Consider the following 15,960-nt stretch of genomic DNA (forward strand, 5'->3'; position numbering starts at 1 on the left):
ATATTTTGATCATGAAAAATATAACTTCATTTTAACTCCATCAACAAGTTAAGCACTACAGAGGTCGAGGCCTCAAGAATTAGAGATGCTAATCTCAAGTGCTATTCCCTGTTTTTTAAAACCTCACACCTCTCATGGTAATAAAAAAAAAAAAAATTGGATAAAGTATATTTCGAGTTAAGGGCAACCTGTCGCTGGAAGCCAAATTCAGGGGAGCAAAGCGTAATTAAGCAATTAAAAAGCACAAAAGCGAATGCCATAAATGTCTTCCTAAAACGAGGGAAACTCGAAAACAGAGCCAAAGGGGGGGAGAGAGGAGAGAGTAACAATTTGCGCTCATTGCCCCCCAAAATCTCTCTCCTCTCCAACACGTAAGTCAGAAACGCCCAAAACGGCAAAGCTTTACGCCACCGCCTCCTCCGCTTCCCCCTTTTCGCCCACTTGTCTTCATCTCAAACTCCGCCCTGTCTATATATATATATATATATGTATGTATAAATCCATAATTCACTTCTCTGCTCTTTTGCTCTCGAGATTTTTCCATATTTCCATGGTTTCTACCTTTTCGGTAACTTTCTCCTTTCCTTTTTTTCGCTTTCTTTTTATTTGCTTACTGTTACTGTAAATATATTAAATTTCTGGCGGGAAGCGTTAAACTAGAGTAATTGAGTGATTTTGCTGATTTTTTGATTGGCATTTTCATCGTTAAGCATCAATGGCCTCGTTGTTTCAGTTTATTTTGTGGGTTTTTTTTGTTTATGATTGGGATTCACATTGGACATGCATGTAAATAAATGAATTTTGATTTTTTGTGTCAGTATTTATATCTAGGGTTTTGAAATTGATCTGGGTTATTTCTAGGGTTTTCAGAATTGAGGGTGGAAAAATGCCTTTGTTCAAAAGAAAACCATTCCCATTGACGGAAACGCCCACGGATTTGAAGCCTCAGGAGAATGTTTTTCAGGTCCGTTTTACTAAAGAGATCTTCAGAAGCTACAGGTAAAAACTAAATTGTTTTGGTGGTTATCAGAAAATTCATTTGATTGGGAATTTAAATGGTTTTTATTCTTGATTTGTTCATGCTGTTTTTGATGATTAATTTTCTTCCGTGATTGACTCTGCAGTGAGTATTTGAACCGGATAGACCTTTACCGGCGGAGGGTTTGGACATGCAAAGTCACTGGGAGGGGTAACTTGACCTATGAAGAGGCTTTGATCTGCGAGAGCAATGCCATTAAAAAAGTCCAACAAATCCCTAAAGAATTGATTTTCCCTGTGCTCTCTGATGTCCAATTCAGTAATTCTTTTAACTCTTGCTGCTACTTTCTTTTTGTTTTTCTGAAAATAAATTATTAATGTTACTTCATTAAATGAAGTATTTGTTTGGAATGCTTGTTGTGGAGTGTAATGTGATGTTGTTTGTACATTAGGGTGCTTCCGATTATTGGCCTGGAAGTTGTAGTCAAGGTCTCATGTGGGTTTGTGCTTAATTGTTTCTTTCTTTGTTTTTTTTTTTTTTTTTTTTTTACTTTTTATAAAATGATTGTACTCATTGGGTATATTGAGTACATTTCTGTTGGAATGAAAAATTGTGAATGTTTGTCCGGAACTGAAGTTTTTGCTAAAAGCTGGTGCTCTTAAATTTTCTATTAATGTTGAGGCTCATGATTAGCAATTGGGGTAATGGTTTCCTGATGTGGCTTGGCAGTTATTGAAAAACTGGCTAATGTGGAATGTTTGTTAGTTAGCTGACTATGATCAATTAGCAGTTTAGCATAACTAGACAATTTCATGTTTACTAGATTTTTACTCCTAAATATCTTTGTTTGATATATGGAAATGTTGATTTGGAAATTAGTTTTTCCGTTACAAGTACAGATGTTTAGCATTCTAGAAAAGGTAACGATTACCAGTTCTGACTTTCTGAAATAACTGCTGATATGGTTTGTTAGTTAGGAGTCTAGGATTATTAGAAATTTTACGAAACAAGTTTAGCTTGTGTTAGGTAACGGAAGTTGGTGACCCTTGTAGAGCTTGCACGAAATGAACCTTCATGGAAGTTGTTCTGCCCTTTCTGAGATGCAAATGTCAAACCATTCAATTTATGCTACTCATGCACACCTAACAGCAGGCGTTGGTTACCTGAAACATTTTAAAAGCTGGTGTTGTAGTTGGACATGCTCAAGTAATTAGAGTCTGAATTAGGTATTGGACTTTGTAGATATGTTGAATACTAGTGATTGGGAGAGAATTTTGGTTCTTGTAAGATGTTGGTGTACATCAACAGACCTTAGTAGTAGTAAGATTTGTGGGTGCTAAAAGGGATTATATGGAGCTCTCAGCATCACATTTGAAGCAAATTCATCAGCGCTTACCAAGCTTTGTTAAGTGAAGATCAACTCCTTTCAAGCTTGTCTTAATGAAATACTTCAAATGAGGACATTGAAATGCTGCACATTGGCAGTCCCTCACATATCAGTTGAGCCCATGACTTGTCAAGAGAAACTGAGCAACAAATCAAACTCTGATAACAACCATCTGCTGCATTCCTCTTATTAAAAAGGGTTTGCTTCATTCAAACTTCTGCAGAAACAGAATCAATTTTTTTTTAAATCTCCACCTAATTGTCTAAAGTATTGGCATAAATATTTTCACATGGATCCTTCAAATTTAAATCCAGCAGCATTATTGCTGCCAAATAGTGAAAAGTAGTGCTTGACCAAGCAAATGTACTATTTTGCATGCTGGCATCTCTGAAAATTTTCCAACATTTTAAGTGCCAATGGTTGTATGCTGCATTAGGAGGCCAGCTTTGATACCTGATTGGTTGATTGAATAAGGATGCCCTTTTGTGCGAGTGATTATTTATATCATAGTTTTGGTGGCCAAGATGTGTTTGCATTTTTATGTAATTATTTCTCTTGTATTGCTGTTGCTACTGTCTAGGTTGTGATTAAAGATGTCATCTTTGATGTTCCTAGGTATTCAGTGCTTCACCATTCACATTCTCTTCTTCTTTCTCCCCTTAGAGCTTGGTCACAGCAGATTGGTTTCTTTTCCTTCTTGCTTTGATGTCAAATTCACTTATCTAAAAGTAATTGTCAATGTATGTGAACTGTTACTTGAGTTCTTATTTTCATATTTGGGATAGTATTTCTGCATTGAACTTTTTGACAAGCTTTTCTTAATTGTTTTCCCAATAAAGAAGTTAGTAATTTCCTTTGGTCCAATATAATGTTGTTTTGCATGAGGATGGACTAGCTTTCCTTTTGTTCAGGACTTAAGTTTATCCAGATTTAAGAATTCATGTTTTGACTGTATAATCTGTCTAGGACTTGAGTTGCTGGCATTTCTCAAGTCCTAGTTTTACAATCAGTAACATGAATCATACCCACTGTTGTCTTCTCTGCGTTGCATTTTAATGCTGATATGGAGGCAAGTGCCAAATGCTGTCAATACTATTGGTCTGGATCATGACTATCTTAGTAAAATTATATAGTTTGCTAGGAGTGCAGGAATGTTTATCACTTCCTGATATACCTTTTAACAGTTTAAAGGGGAATATGTAGGTTGTTTGTATCGGAACTTTTTTGTCTACCCTGGGTAAGTATCATCACAAAGAAATGTTCTCAATGGTTATGACTTAGATATCATCCTTAAAGGTACTAGGAATAGGAAATCCATAAAACTCATATAATGGGGGTATAAGATGTAACTTCTGTAGTGTGTTTTAGCTTCACAGTCAATATAAATATGATATCTTTATTTAGAGACCTACGATACACGCTACAGGTACATGAATAAATAATAGGAGAAAAAAAGATTTTACAGGATTGAGCATTGATAATTGAGAAATTTATATAACGCATGCAATTGCATATCACTTAAAGACCTATTGGTTTGTGAAAATAATAGGGCTGATTGTTTAACCACATATCCCTATTAGAAGCAGAAGTGCTTTATTTGTTCTATTTGTACCCTGTGAAAATGTTCAATATGACTTGAGCTACAAATTTTTGCTTTATAGTCTTGTGCTTTTGAGCAGCCTGTTTGGTTCTTTGCTTACTGTGATTAAGGTTGGCCATTTAGTGCCTTCGGTCTTTGCCTTGTTCTTTCACGAGTGGTTCTTCTCTCCTTTGTTGTTGAATTTGACTATTTATTTGTTCAGTTCATTAGTTTTTTCTTGGCAGCTAATTGATGTCTGATATGGAGTAAAGGCCTTGATCTATAACTTGGACTTAAGCTTTTAGGATTTCCAGTATCGTACTTGAGTTTTGGAGGTTGGACATTCAAGAAAATTCAAATTATTGTATTTTACAATAAATTTTTAAGGCTAATATGCCACTTGGATGGTTGTCATTTTCATACGAATATTTAAAGCAATCTGTCTTTTATAAAATTGTCTTTACAGGATAGATTAGTCGGTTCAACTATGTAAAACATGGTGATTGAGATCATTGTGGCTACAGTAATGCAAATCTTGTTGGGAAAAGTTTCGAAATATTTGCTTGTTTCTCAAGTTTTGTGTGTTATAAATAAGTTTAGGTATGTTGGCTTTGTTTGGAAGTATTGAGTGATGTATTTCCTGCTTTCCTCTTTTTAGATGTTTCATATATCTTTAGAAACATCATACTTTTTCCATATGGATCATTTTCTTCTGCTATGAACTTAATTATCTGAATAGCAACCAGCTCAACTTTACAAGCAAGTCCTGATAACTCAGTTGCCCATGTATTTGACGTTTTTAGCACCTTCAGTATTCTGTGAGACTCTTTATGACCTTTCTGATCAAGTACGAGTTTTTGCTCCTGGCAATTTACTTTCTAAACCACTGTTCATGTTAACTGCCATTTCTTTTAATAGTTTTGACATCATTATGTTTTTTTCTTGCCTTTGTTCATACTTTGTGTACAACAGCATCAATTGGATCCTCCTTTTATTTTTTATTTTTATTTTTTGGTGTTTTAAACCTGCTGAAGGCTAGGGCCATAGTATCTTTTTTTCCGTCAGTGTTATGATTTGAACATGTACTGAGAAATCTAATTTTTTATTCCTTGAAAATTCATGTTTGTAAAGGCATTTATATGTTATTTGACGTGAAAAGTTAACTTCATTATGTTGTTTCCATGGTTTAAACTTAAAATATTTTGTTTGAGATGGCAACTAAATGCTCATTCAAGTTAATGTGAGGACATATATTTGGCGCATTCAAAGTCATTCTGGGCATGGAAGAAAAGGGCTATACTTAAGAGACAGCCAGAGTGGAATCTAGAACTCTTGCAACTTTACAATTATGACTATGATCACATTGAAATTTCTGATGTGTGGATAATGGAACATGTTAAATTCACAGTAGATTGGATCAAAGTACTCAGCAAAGGGATCACCTTTTGTGCAAACTTTCTAGCGTCTTATTAGAAAATACTTGGTAGAGTTTCCATAACGTTAAAAATGTCTGTTAGGCAATTGATTTTTTTTTTTTGGGGTTTTATGAAGTGCTTTTGCCTCTTTGCCAGCCTGGGATTTTTTGGTCTTTTGTTCACTTGATGGAAATGAGATTCAGCTGAAGAGCTATTTGTCTTTGGCAGGTATGCTTACGCTAAAAGATCTTGTCAATTCTATTGCTGAGAAATTCCAGGGACAGCTTTTAGAGGGCAGTGAATTGTATGGAATGAAGAACAATCATGTCACTCCTTGTAAAATCATAAAAATTCTAGAGGAAGATACTAAGACCAAATTTGAAGTTGCATGGCTTGAAAAAGATAAAAAAGTTCCTATAAATGCTTTAGTAAGCGCAGAAGATTTGATTACAAAACTACCTTTTACTAGAGGAACCCTTAAGTCTTTTATTAAGGAGTCCACATACCGAAGTGGCCCTTGGGTTTTACATGATAAGCTGGCCAAAAAGCACGGGATCTCAACTGATCCTCCACAGGAGCTAAAAGGAATAATATCCTTGCGCGATGGAGTTGTGGTATGCAGTAGGAAGAGAAAAAAAGTTGAAGATGAGCATGGTGCTCAGGTAACTGATCTGGTTCCATTTCGAAAAGAAATACATAAGCTTGTATTCCCCCTTGCATTCGTATTCCTTTTTGATGAACTATAAAATTGCATATTCCTTTTTCTTTTCTGATTTTGTTCTAAAGGCAAAGAGTGGCGAATTTGTGGCCATCACGTCTGTGGAAAATGCTGATGGAGGTATGTTAGAACTATAATTTACTTTCGGAGTGAATGCCATGGCCTTTTGAACTGAATTGCAGAACGTACTCTTTTTTCTGTTTCTTTGCCTTTTTTAAGCTAGACGTTGGACTTTTAGTCACCTATATAGATATTTTAGTTTGCTACGGTGGCTTATTTGGTATTCTCTTCTTTTATATTTCCTTCTTGGTCTTCATCTATTGTCTACTGACTTTGTGCACATGCCCTGAATGAGTTGCTATTGTCTTGTGGAAAGCTCCACTTATGAATTGATAGGGGGTTGGGGGTATGTTTCAGGTCGATTTCATATCTTAACATGACTGTTTGGATTCAATTCTCGCATCCAACCTTTGAAAGTGTCCATATCGTGGTCCTATTTGGACAGTGTTCTGCACATCTGTTCGGGGATTAGATTAGATTGCCTGATAAAATAAATTAGTATCATATTAATTGGTAGTAATCATCTCCATATGTTTTGTCAGATGCAATATATCTGGTGAATTTTGTTTAATGGTCACAACTCAGAAATCTAAATTTCTGGGATTCAGTCTGACCTGTAGAGCTTATGTGGTCAATGGCCTTGCCCTCTTATACCTTTTATAGAAGTTGAATACAATGTATGGGGAGTTTAATGGTTCTTAACTCATGAGGTTCATTTGAATTTACCTTTTGTTTCATACTTACCTTTTTCTGTTTGGATTTTGTTACATTTTGCTTTGTTCTGTGCTTGATATATTCTTTGCTGGAGCTTTTATTGTTGTCTATCTCATTATGTCTATCTTATATTTATGTTGTCCCATGCAGAGTACAAGAAGCCTAAAAAACAGCACATCAGATATCCTATTGATGATCTACTAGTGGGTCTGGCTGGGGACGATCACAAGTTGACTGAACGACCTTCCCCTTGCAGAGATTTTAGTGTTCCAATGGGTTGTGTTGGGGATCTTTTGATGGTGTGGGATTTTTGTACTTCATTTGGCAGGCTATTGCACTTGTCACCTTTTTCTCTTGAAGATTTTGAAGGTGCGCTTGGCCACAAGGACAGCAATGTGGTACTTCTTGTTGAATGCCATTCAGCTCTTCTTCGCTTGCTCATGAAAGATAATGGGAAGTTTTCCTTGTCTGTACAGAATAGGAAACGGAAGCCAAAGGTTAAGCCCTCAATTGTTGATATTGTTACTACTATAATTGCTCCCTTTGGATAGAAAAGGGGACTGGACCTTTGTAATTTCTGAATCCTTGATTTTTTGATTTATTGAAGATGCTTTATTGTTGCTGATCTCCTGTAACTTGTCCACATTTCAGATCACTTTAATCACTTGGACAGAGTATTTGTGCGATTTTCTGGAAATGATCGGTGTTCTTGAACTATGTAGTCACATCACAATGATTAAGCGGGGCCACTATGGGCTTCTGGACATTCATATTAAGTTGGGTATATTGAAGGAACTGCTTGCTCAAGCCCTTGAAACAAATCTGTTGAGGACAAAGTTGGATGAGAATTATGATCAGCGACAGGCATTTGCTGCGACGAAAAGGGAAAAAGCTATTGAGGAAGGTAAAAAGAGAAGAGAAGAGAAAAGACGTCTGAAGGGAGAATCTGAGGCCAAGGAATTGACAGGGACTGGTTCCAGTGATACTGCAAACGATTCGGTTGAACCTGTGGAAGTCAATCCTGCTGAAGAGAATGGTAATGTTTTAAAGAAGCTGGACAAAACCGTCAAAAGTCCATCAGAGAACAGGTTTGATTTTGAATGCTGTGTGTTATTGGACTTCTTCAGATCATACTGTTGGATGGATCATGTTGTCTTTTTTCAATTTGTAATTGTTTCCCTGTCTCTTTTAGCATCACTTTATTGTGTTCCCTCCAAATGCATGACAGTGAGGAGGAACAAACAGCTCATGCTCCAAAGAAGAATGCTAAGAATCAAAAGGCAGATTTGAAAGCCATTCCAAATGGCACCAATGACTCAACAAAGAGGAAAATTCATAAAATGATGAAGAAGGATATAAAAGAGACAATAGAAAAGAAGAGCAAAGAACAGAGGGTAAATTTACACTCTCTATCAATGATGTATATGTATCACTCTACCTACATTTGCTTTGTTATGAAAAAAACATATACCTATTTTCTTTCTTTTCTCTAGAATTTTCTCTACAGATGTTTAACTACCTTCTTGCATCTGTTCCTTCAATCCTTTGTGCAAGGACAATGTTGAAATGAGGTATGATTACTATATTGCCACACTTATATTATTATTCTGTACTTCTATTGTTGCAGAAAGAATATCTAGAGCGGGAGATAGAGAAAAGGTTTATACGCCATTCTCCTTTGGGCAAAGATAGAGATTATAACAGATATTGGTTTTTCCGACGTGATGGAAGAATATTTATTGAGAACTCTGACTCCACACAGTGGGGTTATTACAGCTGCAAGGAAGAGGTATGGAATATCGAGAAACCGTTGTGATTTCCATTTATCCTTCTGTTATGATTCTGACTGCTCCTCACAATGTCAGCTGGATGCTTTTATGGGCTCACTGAATCCAAAGGGTGTTAGAGAATGGGCTCTTAAGAAGCAATTGCAGAAGCACTATGATAAAATTTGGTATGTTAAGTTTTTATTTAGCAAGTGCATCTCTTTTTTTTTTTTCAATGATACTACTGCATGTCCCTTTTGGTTATATAGCGAAGGTGAAGGTGATAAGTAGGCTCTAGTAAAATCTTGTTAAGCTTATCTTATCCTTAGGCGGTTCTAATCTGAACCTAAGAACTTCAACTGCTACTTTTCTTCCATGCATATATATTGACCTAGCAAGGGTTTTTCCCCCCCTGGAAAATTTCTTTTTAAGCCCGTCAAGATGGATTGCTCGTGTGCATACCTGGTTGGCTACACCTGCATAATCTGTAGCAATTGATTACTGAAATCTTGTTATTGGAATTTTCAGCTCTGAACTTCTGAAGAGATCAAAGGATTTAGCTCAGAAGATTGCAATGGAAGAGGCTGTGCTTCGTAGGTCTACTCGAGTTCGTGCTCCTCCTAGGGACAACCCAGCTCTTGCCTTCCTTAAGTATGAAAACAAGTGGAAGGAAGACTGACTGCCGTTTGGACAGATTGATACATGAGCTAGCTGAACTAGTGTAGTTAATTGCCACAGGGTATAGAATTTTTTTTCCCTTGCAGGTACTGCCTGTTCATTCTTTCATTTGCAGGAAGATTTTTGGGGTATAGGGGGCCCTGATGGGATGAATTTTTGACTTTTGAGATCAGCCCTGTGATGGTGGCCCTCGTGTAATTGCACTTCAATTGCTGTAAATGATATTAGAGCCTGTTCAATTGAAATTTCATATTGATGTTACAATTCTTGGGAAATTATGGATGCTTACACTTGCGTCTCCTCCTTTGTATAAACCCGCAGGAAGAAGGTGAGGAGGGAAAGTGGAACGGAAACAAAAAAGTCCATGTAGTGTAGAAAAAGATGACAAGTATTCTATGAAAGCACCAAGGCTTTTACAACTGAAGAACGGAACAGCATGGCATAAATTTATAGTTTCTTCCAATTTCCCTTCCTCATCTAAGCGGCATCAGAACCTATTGATTGGTGGTAGAGGGACTAGGGGCTTTTGCAATTGCTAGTTTTAATTGCTTCATCCAATATGTGCAGTGTCTATGGGTTGGTGGTAGAGGGGTGGAGGCTTTTGCAAATTGCTTGTTTTAATTGCACCGTATAATGGACGCACTAATGTAACAGATGTAGATACAATAAATTATAGATAAGGAGACACCAATGTATGAAAGAGAACAAATTTTACTATTTTATTGAAAACTGTTTCCTATTAGTCAATCCTATATCGATCCCGCAATTCATACATTCAAATAGATGTGTATGTACACATGCATACACAATATATGCATATGTATATATAAATTTGCACATATATACATGTATACAACATACATACATAGACAATTTGTGTACACACATATATTCTTAAATTCGCATAAAACATCATTTAACTTACAGAAGAGCAACATTATGAGGATCCAAAAATTATTTTTATATTTTGTATTCCCAAAAATTATTATTTTTATATTTTGTATTTTAATCTACTTGTCTTGAATTTTTGGTTAATTTAATGGTTGAGTTATGATTTTATTTCCTATTGTTCCATTCAATTTGTTGCATGTTGAGTTCATAGTGCGTTATACATGTATGATCAATTAGTGAAGTGCGTGAAATAAATTTGGTGAATTAGAGGGAGTTTTGTGCAGAAAGTTTTTTGTTAATAGAGGTGTTAAGATATCATTGGAAGAGGGTTAGATATTAGTGAATGAAAGACAACTAAATATGGATTTCATCTTGATGCCAAGTGTCAACCATCTAGTTAGTTTTGATCAAGACCAAGTTCTCTTCTTATCTTCACCAAGCTTCCATTCATTACTATTTCTTTTCTTTTCCTTCTTGGTTGGATGAAATTTGAGAGATAAAAAGAGAGAAAAACAACAAACTTCAAACCTGGATTCCTTGCCTATTTAGTGAAAAATCCAAAGAAAAACCCTAATCCACTCCATAAAACCTTGAATCAAGCTTGGAAGGAAGCTATGGAGGAGTTCTTGGAGAAATGACTTATTGTTTCATTTCCAACCTTAGTCTTGTGTGGAAGGAGGAAACAATTGCTAGAAAACCTAGTTTTCTCTTCTTATGCTCGAGTGTACTTGATATATGGATGATAAGAGTCAAAAGGGAGGAATTTTATGGAGGATTTTAGTTGTTTGCAAGTTGTTTTCTTGATAGTTTGTTGCTGGAAAATTGTCAGCTTTATGTGTTTGGTTTAATTATTAGTTGACAAGCTTTATATATGGATTTTGGTGGATTTCTTTGTTAATAATGTGAGAACCCGTAATTTTCTTAATTGCTAGGTTTTATTTTCTATTAATTGCACGCCTTTCCACATTTTATTTATTCGAAAAAGAGTGTGAAAAATAATTTTTATGAGTAAAGATGGTTTTGAAATCATTTTCTAGTATAAGTTAGTTTATAAGGTTTTAAGAGTGTATACCGGATGTGGGACCCACTAGTGCGGTAAGTTTGATAGAATTCGGCCAATTAGGTTAAGTTGTGTATACCGGGTTTAATTTATCAGGTGTGAAGAGATAATTAGAAGTTACCTAGATGGATTATCATTGGAGAGACAAAAGGATAGAGTTGCATTAAATAAGGGTGACAAGTGTCACCTTGTGGTTTATTCTTGACTTTGACCATCTTACTTACCTTTACCAATTAACCAAAATTGACCAAAAATTCATCACTTTCATCCTTCTCTTGGCTGAATTTCTTGGAGAGAAAAGAGAGAAAAACCTTCAACATCTTCCTTCCATAACTTGCTCCAATCTTCAAATCTAACCGATAAAATTTCAAATCACTCCATAAAAACTCTTCTCTAGGTAGGATTAAGGTTCTTGGTGAAGTGATTTGGAAGAAATTGGTGCTAAGTAGCTTCCTTTCTTGAGGTTGCAAGGTGAGTAGCTAGGGAATTCTTTCCTTGGTATTGATAATGTCAAATTAATGACTTGTGGTGGCTAAAGATGTGATTTGGTGAAAGATTTCTTGATTTTAGTTGAGATTGGTGACTTTTATATTTATTCTTGAATTTTTCTGTTTTCATATGTTTAATATTGTGTGGCCATGGATGATGATTTGGTATAGCTTAGAATGAAGCTCTTGTGTGTAAATTGTAGTTATTTGCGGAAATTTCCGCTTTGTACCAAAATCTCCAGATTAGGGTTTCATTTTTCCCCAATTCTGTCCGATACTGTTACACCTAGTTAGAGACCGAATTAGTCTTAGGTTAAAACATAAAAGTTGTAGAGAATGATGCTTTATAGTTGCCTGTAAATTTTCAGCCCAATCTGAGCTTGGTAGCTTGTGAAAAGTCGGAAATACCCAGACTGGCCTAGGTAGGAGTTCAGCGAACAGGGTTGTCATTTCACCAAATCTGACCGTGACTTTTCACCCTGATCCTTACCAAATTAGATTTTGGCCAAAACATGAAAGTTGTAGCCAATGGTATAAACTAGTTTCCTACAAAATTTCAGCTAGATACTAGCACTGTAGCTTGTGAAATGACCGAAATACCCTTGACTGTCCGTGAACCCTGTTTCGCGCCCAGATTTCTATCTTCGTATATTTTTCCATTTTTGACCATGAAAATGCATGATTTGACCTTGGAGGTCTTCATAAGAAATGTAGGTATATGTCTTAGCTGTCCAACGCCCCTAGAATCAACTCGTTTTGACTCCGGTAGCCTGAGTTATTGTCGTTTACACATAAAGCGGTTAACCAGCCTGAATGTGAGATTCTGGTTCTGTGAATGGCAATTTTGACCTAGATACGCTGCAAACTGGACTGAGTGTTCTACATCAAAGTTTTAGGTCTTTGTTTTAGCTTTGAAACGGTATAAATTGCACCCCAATCCGATAAGCGTAGCTTCAGTTGTGCTTGTTCCGCTAAGAGACATCAAACCTGCTATTTAGCTTTTGTCTTTAAAAACTTGATTTCTAGTTGCATTCTTAGGCTTGCTTTGTGTTTGGATGAACTTGAGCCTAGTTGAAGGGCTATTGTATTGAGATTTCTTATGTGTTGAATTGGACTGACTTGAGGAAAGACAATGAAGCCATGATGGCTGGAAAAGTAAGCAAATTTAGGGGGAATGCTGTCCAATTTTCTAGGCCGTTTGGTTCCCTTAAGTTTGAGTTGATCTTAGTAAAAATGAAGGGTTTTGAAGTTTGTTTGTAACCCTAGGACCAATTGTTATCTTTTGCTCAAAAGTCATATTTTATTCTTTTGTACTAGTGTTTAACCTGGAAAGACGTATGACATGTAGTCGAGCCTCACTTGTACATTCCGTTCACTCGATTTTGGATGTGAAACCTTCAATTGTTTTACTTCGATGATTTTAGGGTTTCTTGGCGATTAAAGCCAGTTTGAAGTGAAATCTTTTGGAAGTATCCGTACTTGGATCGGTGAGTGTACCACTCCCCTCACTTGTTGTTTAACTCGGTTTCTGTACATGCAATCTGTGATATGAATGACTGAACTATCTGTTTATTTTGTTTGAGACGAGGGTGTACTTTATCACACTCGTTCTCTTGTCTGTTCATATGCCAATTTTGGTGCGAATCTGAATATGTTATCTGTATCTATTATTTGTATCTGTATCTGTATCTGTTCGGACATCGTTTGGAAACTTGTATCCAACGACCTTTCTGTGACCTCTGAGCTCAACACCTGTGGCCTAGTTACTCGAGTCGGGCCGGCAAGGGCCTGGTTGATTAGATAACGAACCACGGTAGTCTGTTTTGTAATCTTTGGGTATTGAGACCCTTGATTCCGGTATACTCGAGTATTACTATTTCTGAACTGATTGGAATTCGGGCCCGGTAGGGGTATGTGAGGTGGAAGGAATCGGAGAAAGTGGAGTCTACGGTATTGGTTGCTCCTTTAGCGTTGAGGGAGTGTCAACTATTATTTCGATCAAGGTTCGGTGAAGCAAATGGGGAATTTGGCTCCTGAGAGCCACCTGTATCCTTTCTATCTATGGTGTTTGTTCATTTCTTTATTTGATTCGCATATGTGACTAATTGAATATGAAGTTCCACTTTTCTTACTTGCTATTATTTTGGTACCTCATTGAGCGTAAACTCACCCCTTCCCGTTATCTTTGTTTTCCTTACAGGGGACAAACTTTGAAACCACGATTTTGGACGAAAAGGGGTCGAGCTAATATATATGTTATTTTGTTAAGCTCCTTTGTGACCGAAACCCTAATTGTATTTTATGTAGCATGAATACTTTGGCTTGTATTTTGGTTCACTTGTTCAAGACTTCGATGTAAAAATATGTATAAGTGTTTAACCGACGTTCCGTACTTCCGTATGGTTTGGTAAGCTCTGTTGTAACTGTTGGTAGTCTAAAATTGTTCGTTTTCCTTAGATCCTTTCGCGTGTACTATATTGGGTTGTGTGAATCGACTCCCGGCGAGAGTTGGGCAGGCGGTTCGCTGAACCCTTTGGTTCGCCTTAGGGTGAGGTGGGGCTGTCACAAATAATCATGCTATATGCCTCTTTATATGATAAAGAAGAAGGATTAGGCATGTTCCATGAAAACCTTAGTAGCTTTGATGGAGAAATTTATGGTGAGTTTGATGTATGCTTCTATGTGGAAATATTAGTCATTTTTATGGTGATTTTGGCAAGATTTTTGTTTAAGGTACTTTGTTAAACCTTAATTTTCAAATGTATGTTGAACTTGAGCCAAGGAAGTGAGATTTTGCTAAGAAAAGTTTTATTTTCTCAAGTTGTTAGCAATCTGGAAATTTTTGCAGGAAGGTCTACGCAGTTTTGGAAAATTGGCTATAATTTCGTATAGGAAAATTAGAATTGAGTTCTATTTGTTGCGTTTGAAACTAGACTTAGAGAGCTTTCTAACAGTATAAAATTTGGATTGTGGTTCATTTTATATATACACTAGAAAATCAGCAAAGTTGACTGAAAATTTTGCCCTGCATAACTAAAAACTGGTATGTTGCAGTAGATTTCGGCTCAATTTGAACCAATTTATGAACTGAATCTCTTTGAGGTGTCTTCTAAAGATTGTCAGTGCTTCGAGTTTAGTTTTTAACGGGGTAAGTTGTATAATTTTTTGACATTTATAATTCAAGTTATGATTTTTCAAAAGAATGATGATTGCTGGAATTTTTGTTAGAACTCGTGGGAGAGAAGCTGAGATGTTTCCAACTTTACATCTAAAACTTTTGCTGTAAATTGACATATCTTGACTCCGTATATCTTAAAACACTTCAATCTTAGCAAGCATGTGAGTTTTTATGGTGAAAATCTTGACTTATGTGGCTGAAATTCTTGTTTGGAGGAATTGCAGGGCTGCTGGAAAATTTGCAGCTTAACCAATGATGAATCTTCTAGCTTGACCTGGGTATTTTGATGGAAATTGACTAAAGGATCACGTTATATATCTTGTGTATGCTGTACTTATGGTTGTATGAAAGTTTGCTTAGGTGAGAATTCGATCAATGGGATTGAACTGAGGATAAAATGACTGATGAACTATATACTAACTTGATAACTGGTCCGATGGAGCATTAGCTGTGTACCCTACTGTGTTTAGCCTTAAAGTCCTTTCATTTAGGGGTCTTTTGGATTCAATCTTATTCATATCACTTGCTAGAATCTTAAACTACAGTGGTGCGTTGAATTGGAGCGAATCTAATAGCTTAAAAAGGTGAACCACCTTGGTTTCTTCACTATTTTGTTGTTGGAAATTTCCAGCAATGAAATGAAATGTGGAATTCTTTGGTTGCTTATATTCCTGGGTCCAAATGCTTTCCTTTCGCTCCAAAACCATAATTGAATCATTACCCTAGTATGTACTTGGATTTTCCTTGAATTGCACTTTCAAATTTGTCTTTGAACCCTTGTGTTTTGAGAGGCCAACTTGGATAGGTGTATGGTCCATAGTTGAGTCTAAAATGTGAATTTCGTTCGCCTAAGTTTTGGATAGATGGACCACAAATATCTTTTATCTTGGTGGCTCTTAGGGTTTGACGGTGAATACGAGAGCCACTCAAAGACGAGCGTTTAACATGCTCGGCTTTGAACTGGTGCGTGTTTCAATTGCCTGTTCCATGCTACTTGTTGCTAAAATTGCTAGGCACTTGATTTGTCATTTCTTAGGCGAGTGTGTA

The 15,960-nt window shown here is 36.3% G+C and overlaps 1 protein-coding gene across 5 annotated transcripts; it reads left to right on the forward strand.

The window, feature by feature from the left end:
• The first annotated feature begins 284 nt into the window (after positions 1-284).
• LOC113700036 (uncharacterized) lies at positions 285-9,560 on the forward strand. Of its 5 annotated transcripts, none has more exons than XM_072056660.1 (11): positions 285-568; positions 862-999; positions 1,125-1,297; positions 5,517-6,022; positions 6,147-6,198; positions 7,003-7,349; positions 7,504-7,940; positions 8,045-8,246; positions 8,480-8,641; positions 8,718-8,806; positions 9,147-9,560. In XM_072056660.1, the coding sequence occupies exons 2-11, from the start codon at positions 887-889 to the stop codon at positions 9,295-9,297; spliced, it is 2,232 nt and encodes a 743-aa protein (XP_071912761.1). In that variant the 5' UTR covers positions 285-568; positions 862-886; the 3' UTR covers positions 9,298-9,560. The 5 variants fall into 5 exon arrangements, with proteins under 5 accessions (XP_071912761.1, XP_071912760.1, XP_071912762.1 ...); XM_072056659.1 differs by having other exon boundaries at positions 871-999; XM_072056661.1 differs by having other exon boundaries at positions 871-999; positions 8,081-8,246.
• The last annotated feature ends 6,400 nt before the right edge of the window (positions 9,561-15,960 follow it).

The sequence above is a fragment of the Coffea arabica genome, chromosome 7c (genome assembly GCF_036785885.1).
Source record: "Coffea arabica cultivar ET-39 chromosome 7c, Coffea Arabica ET-39 HiFi, whole genome shotgun sequence".
Taxonomy (NCBI): Eukaryota; Viridiplantae; Streptophyta; class Magnoliopsida; order Gentianales; family Rubiaceae; genus Coffea; species Coffea arabica.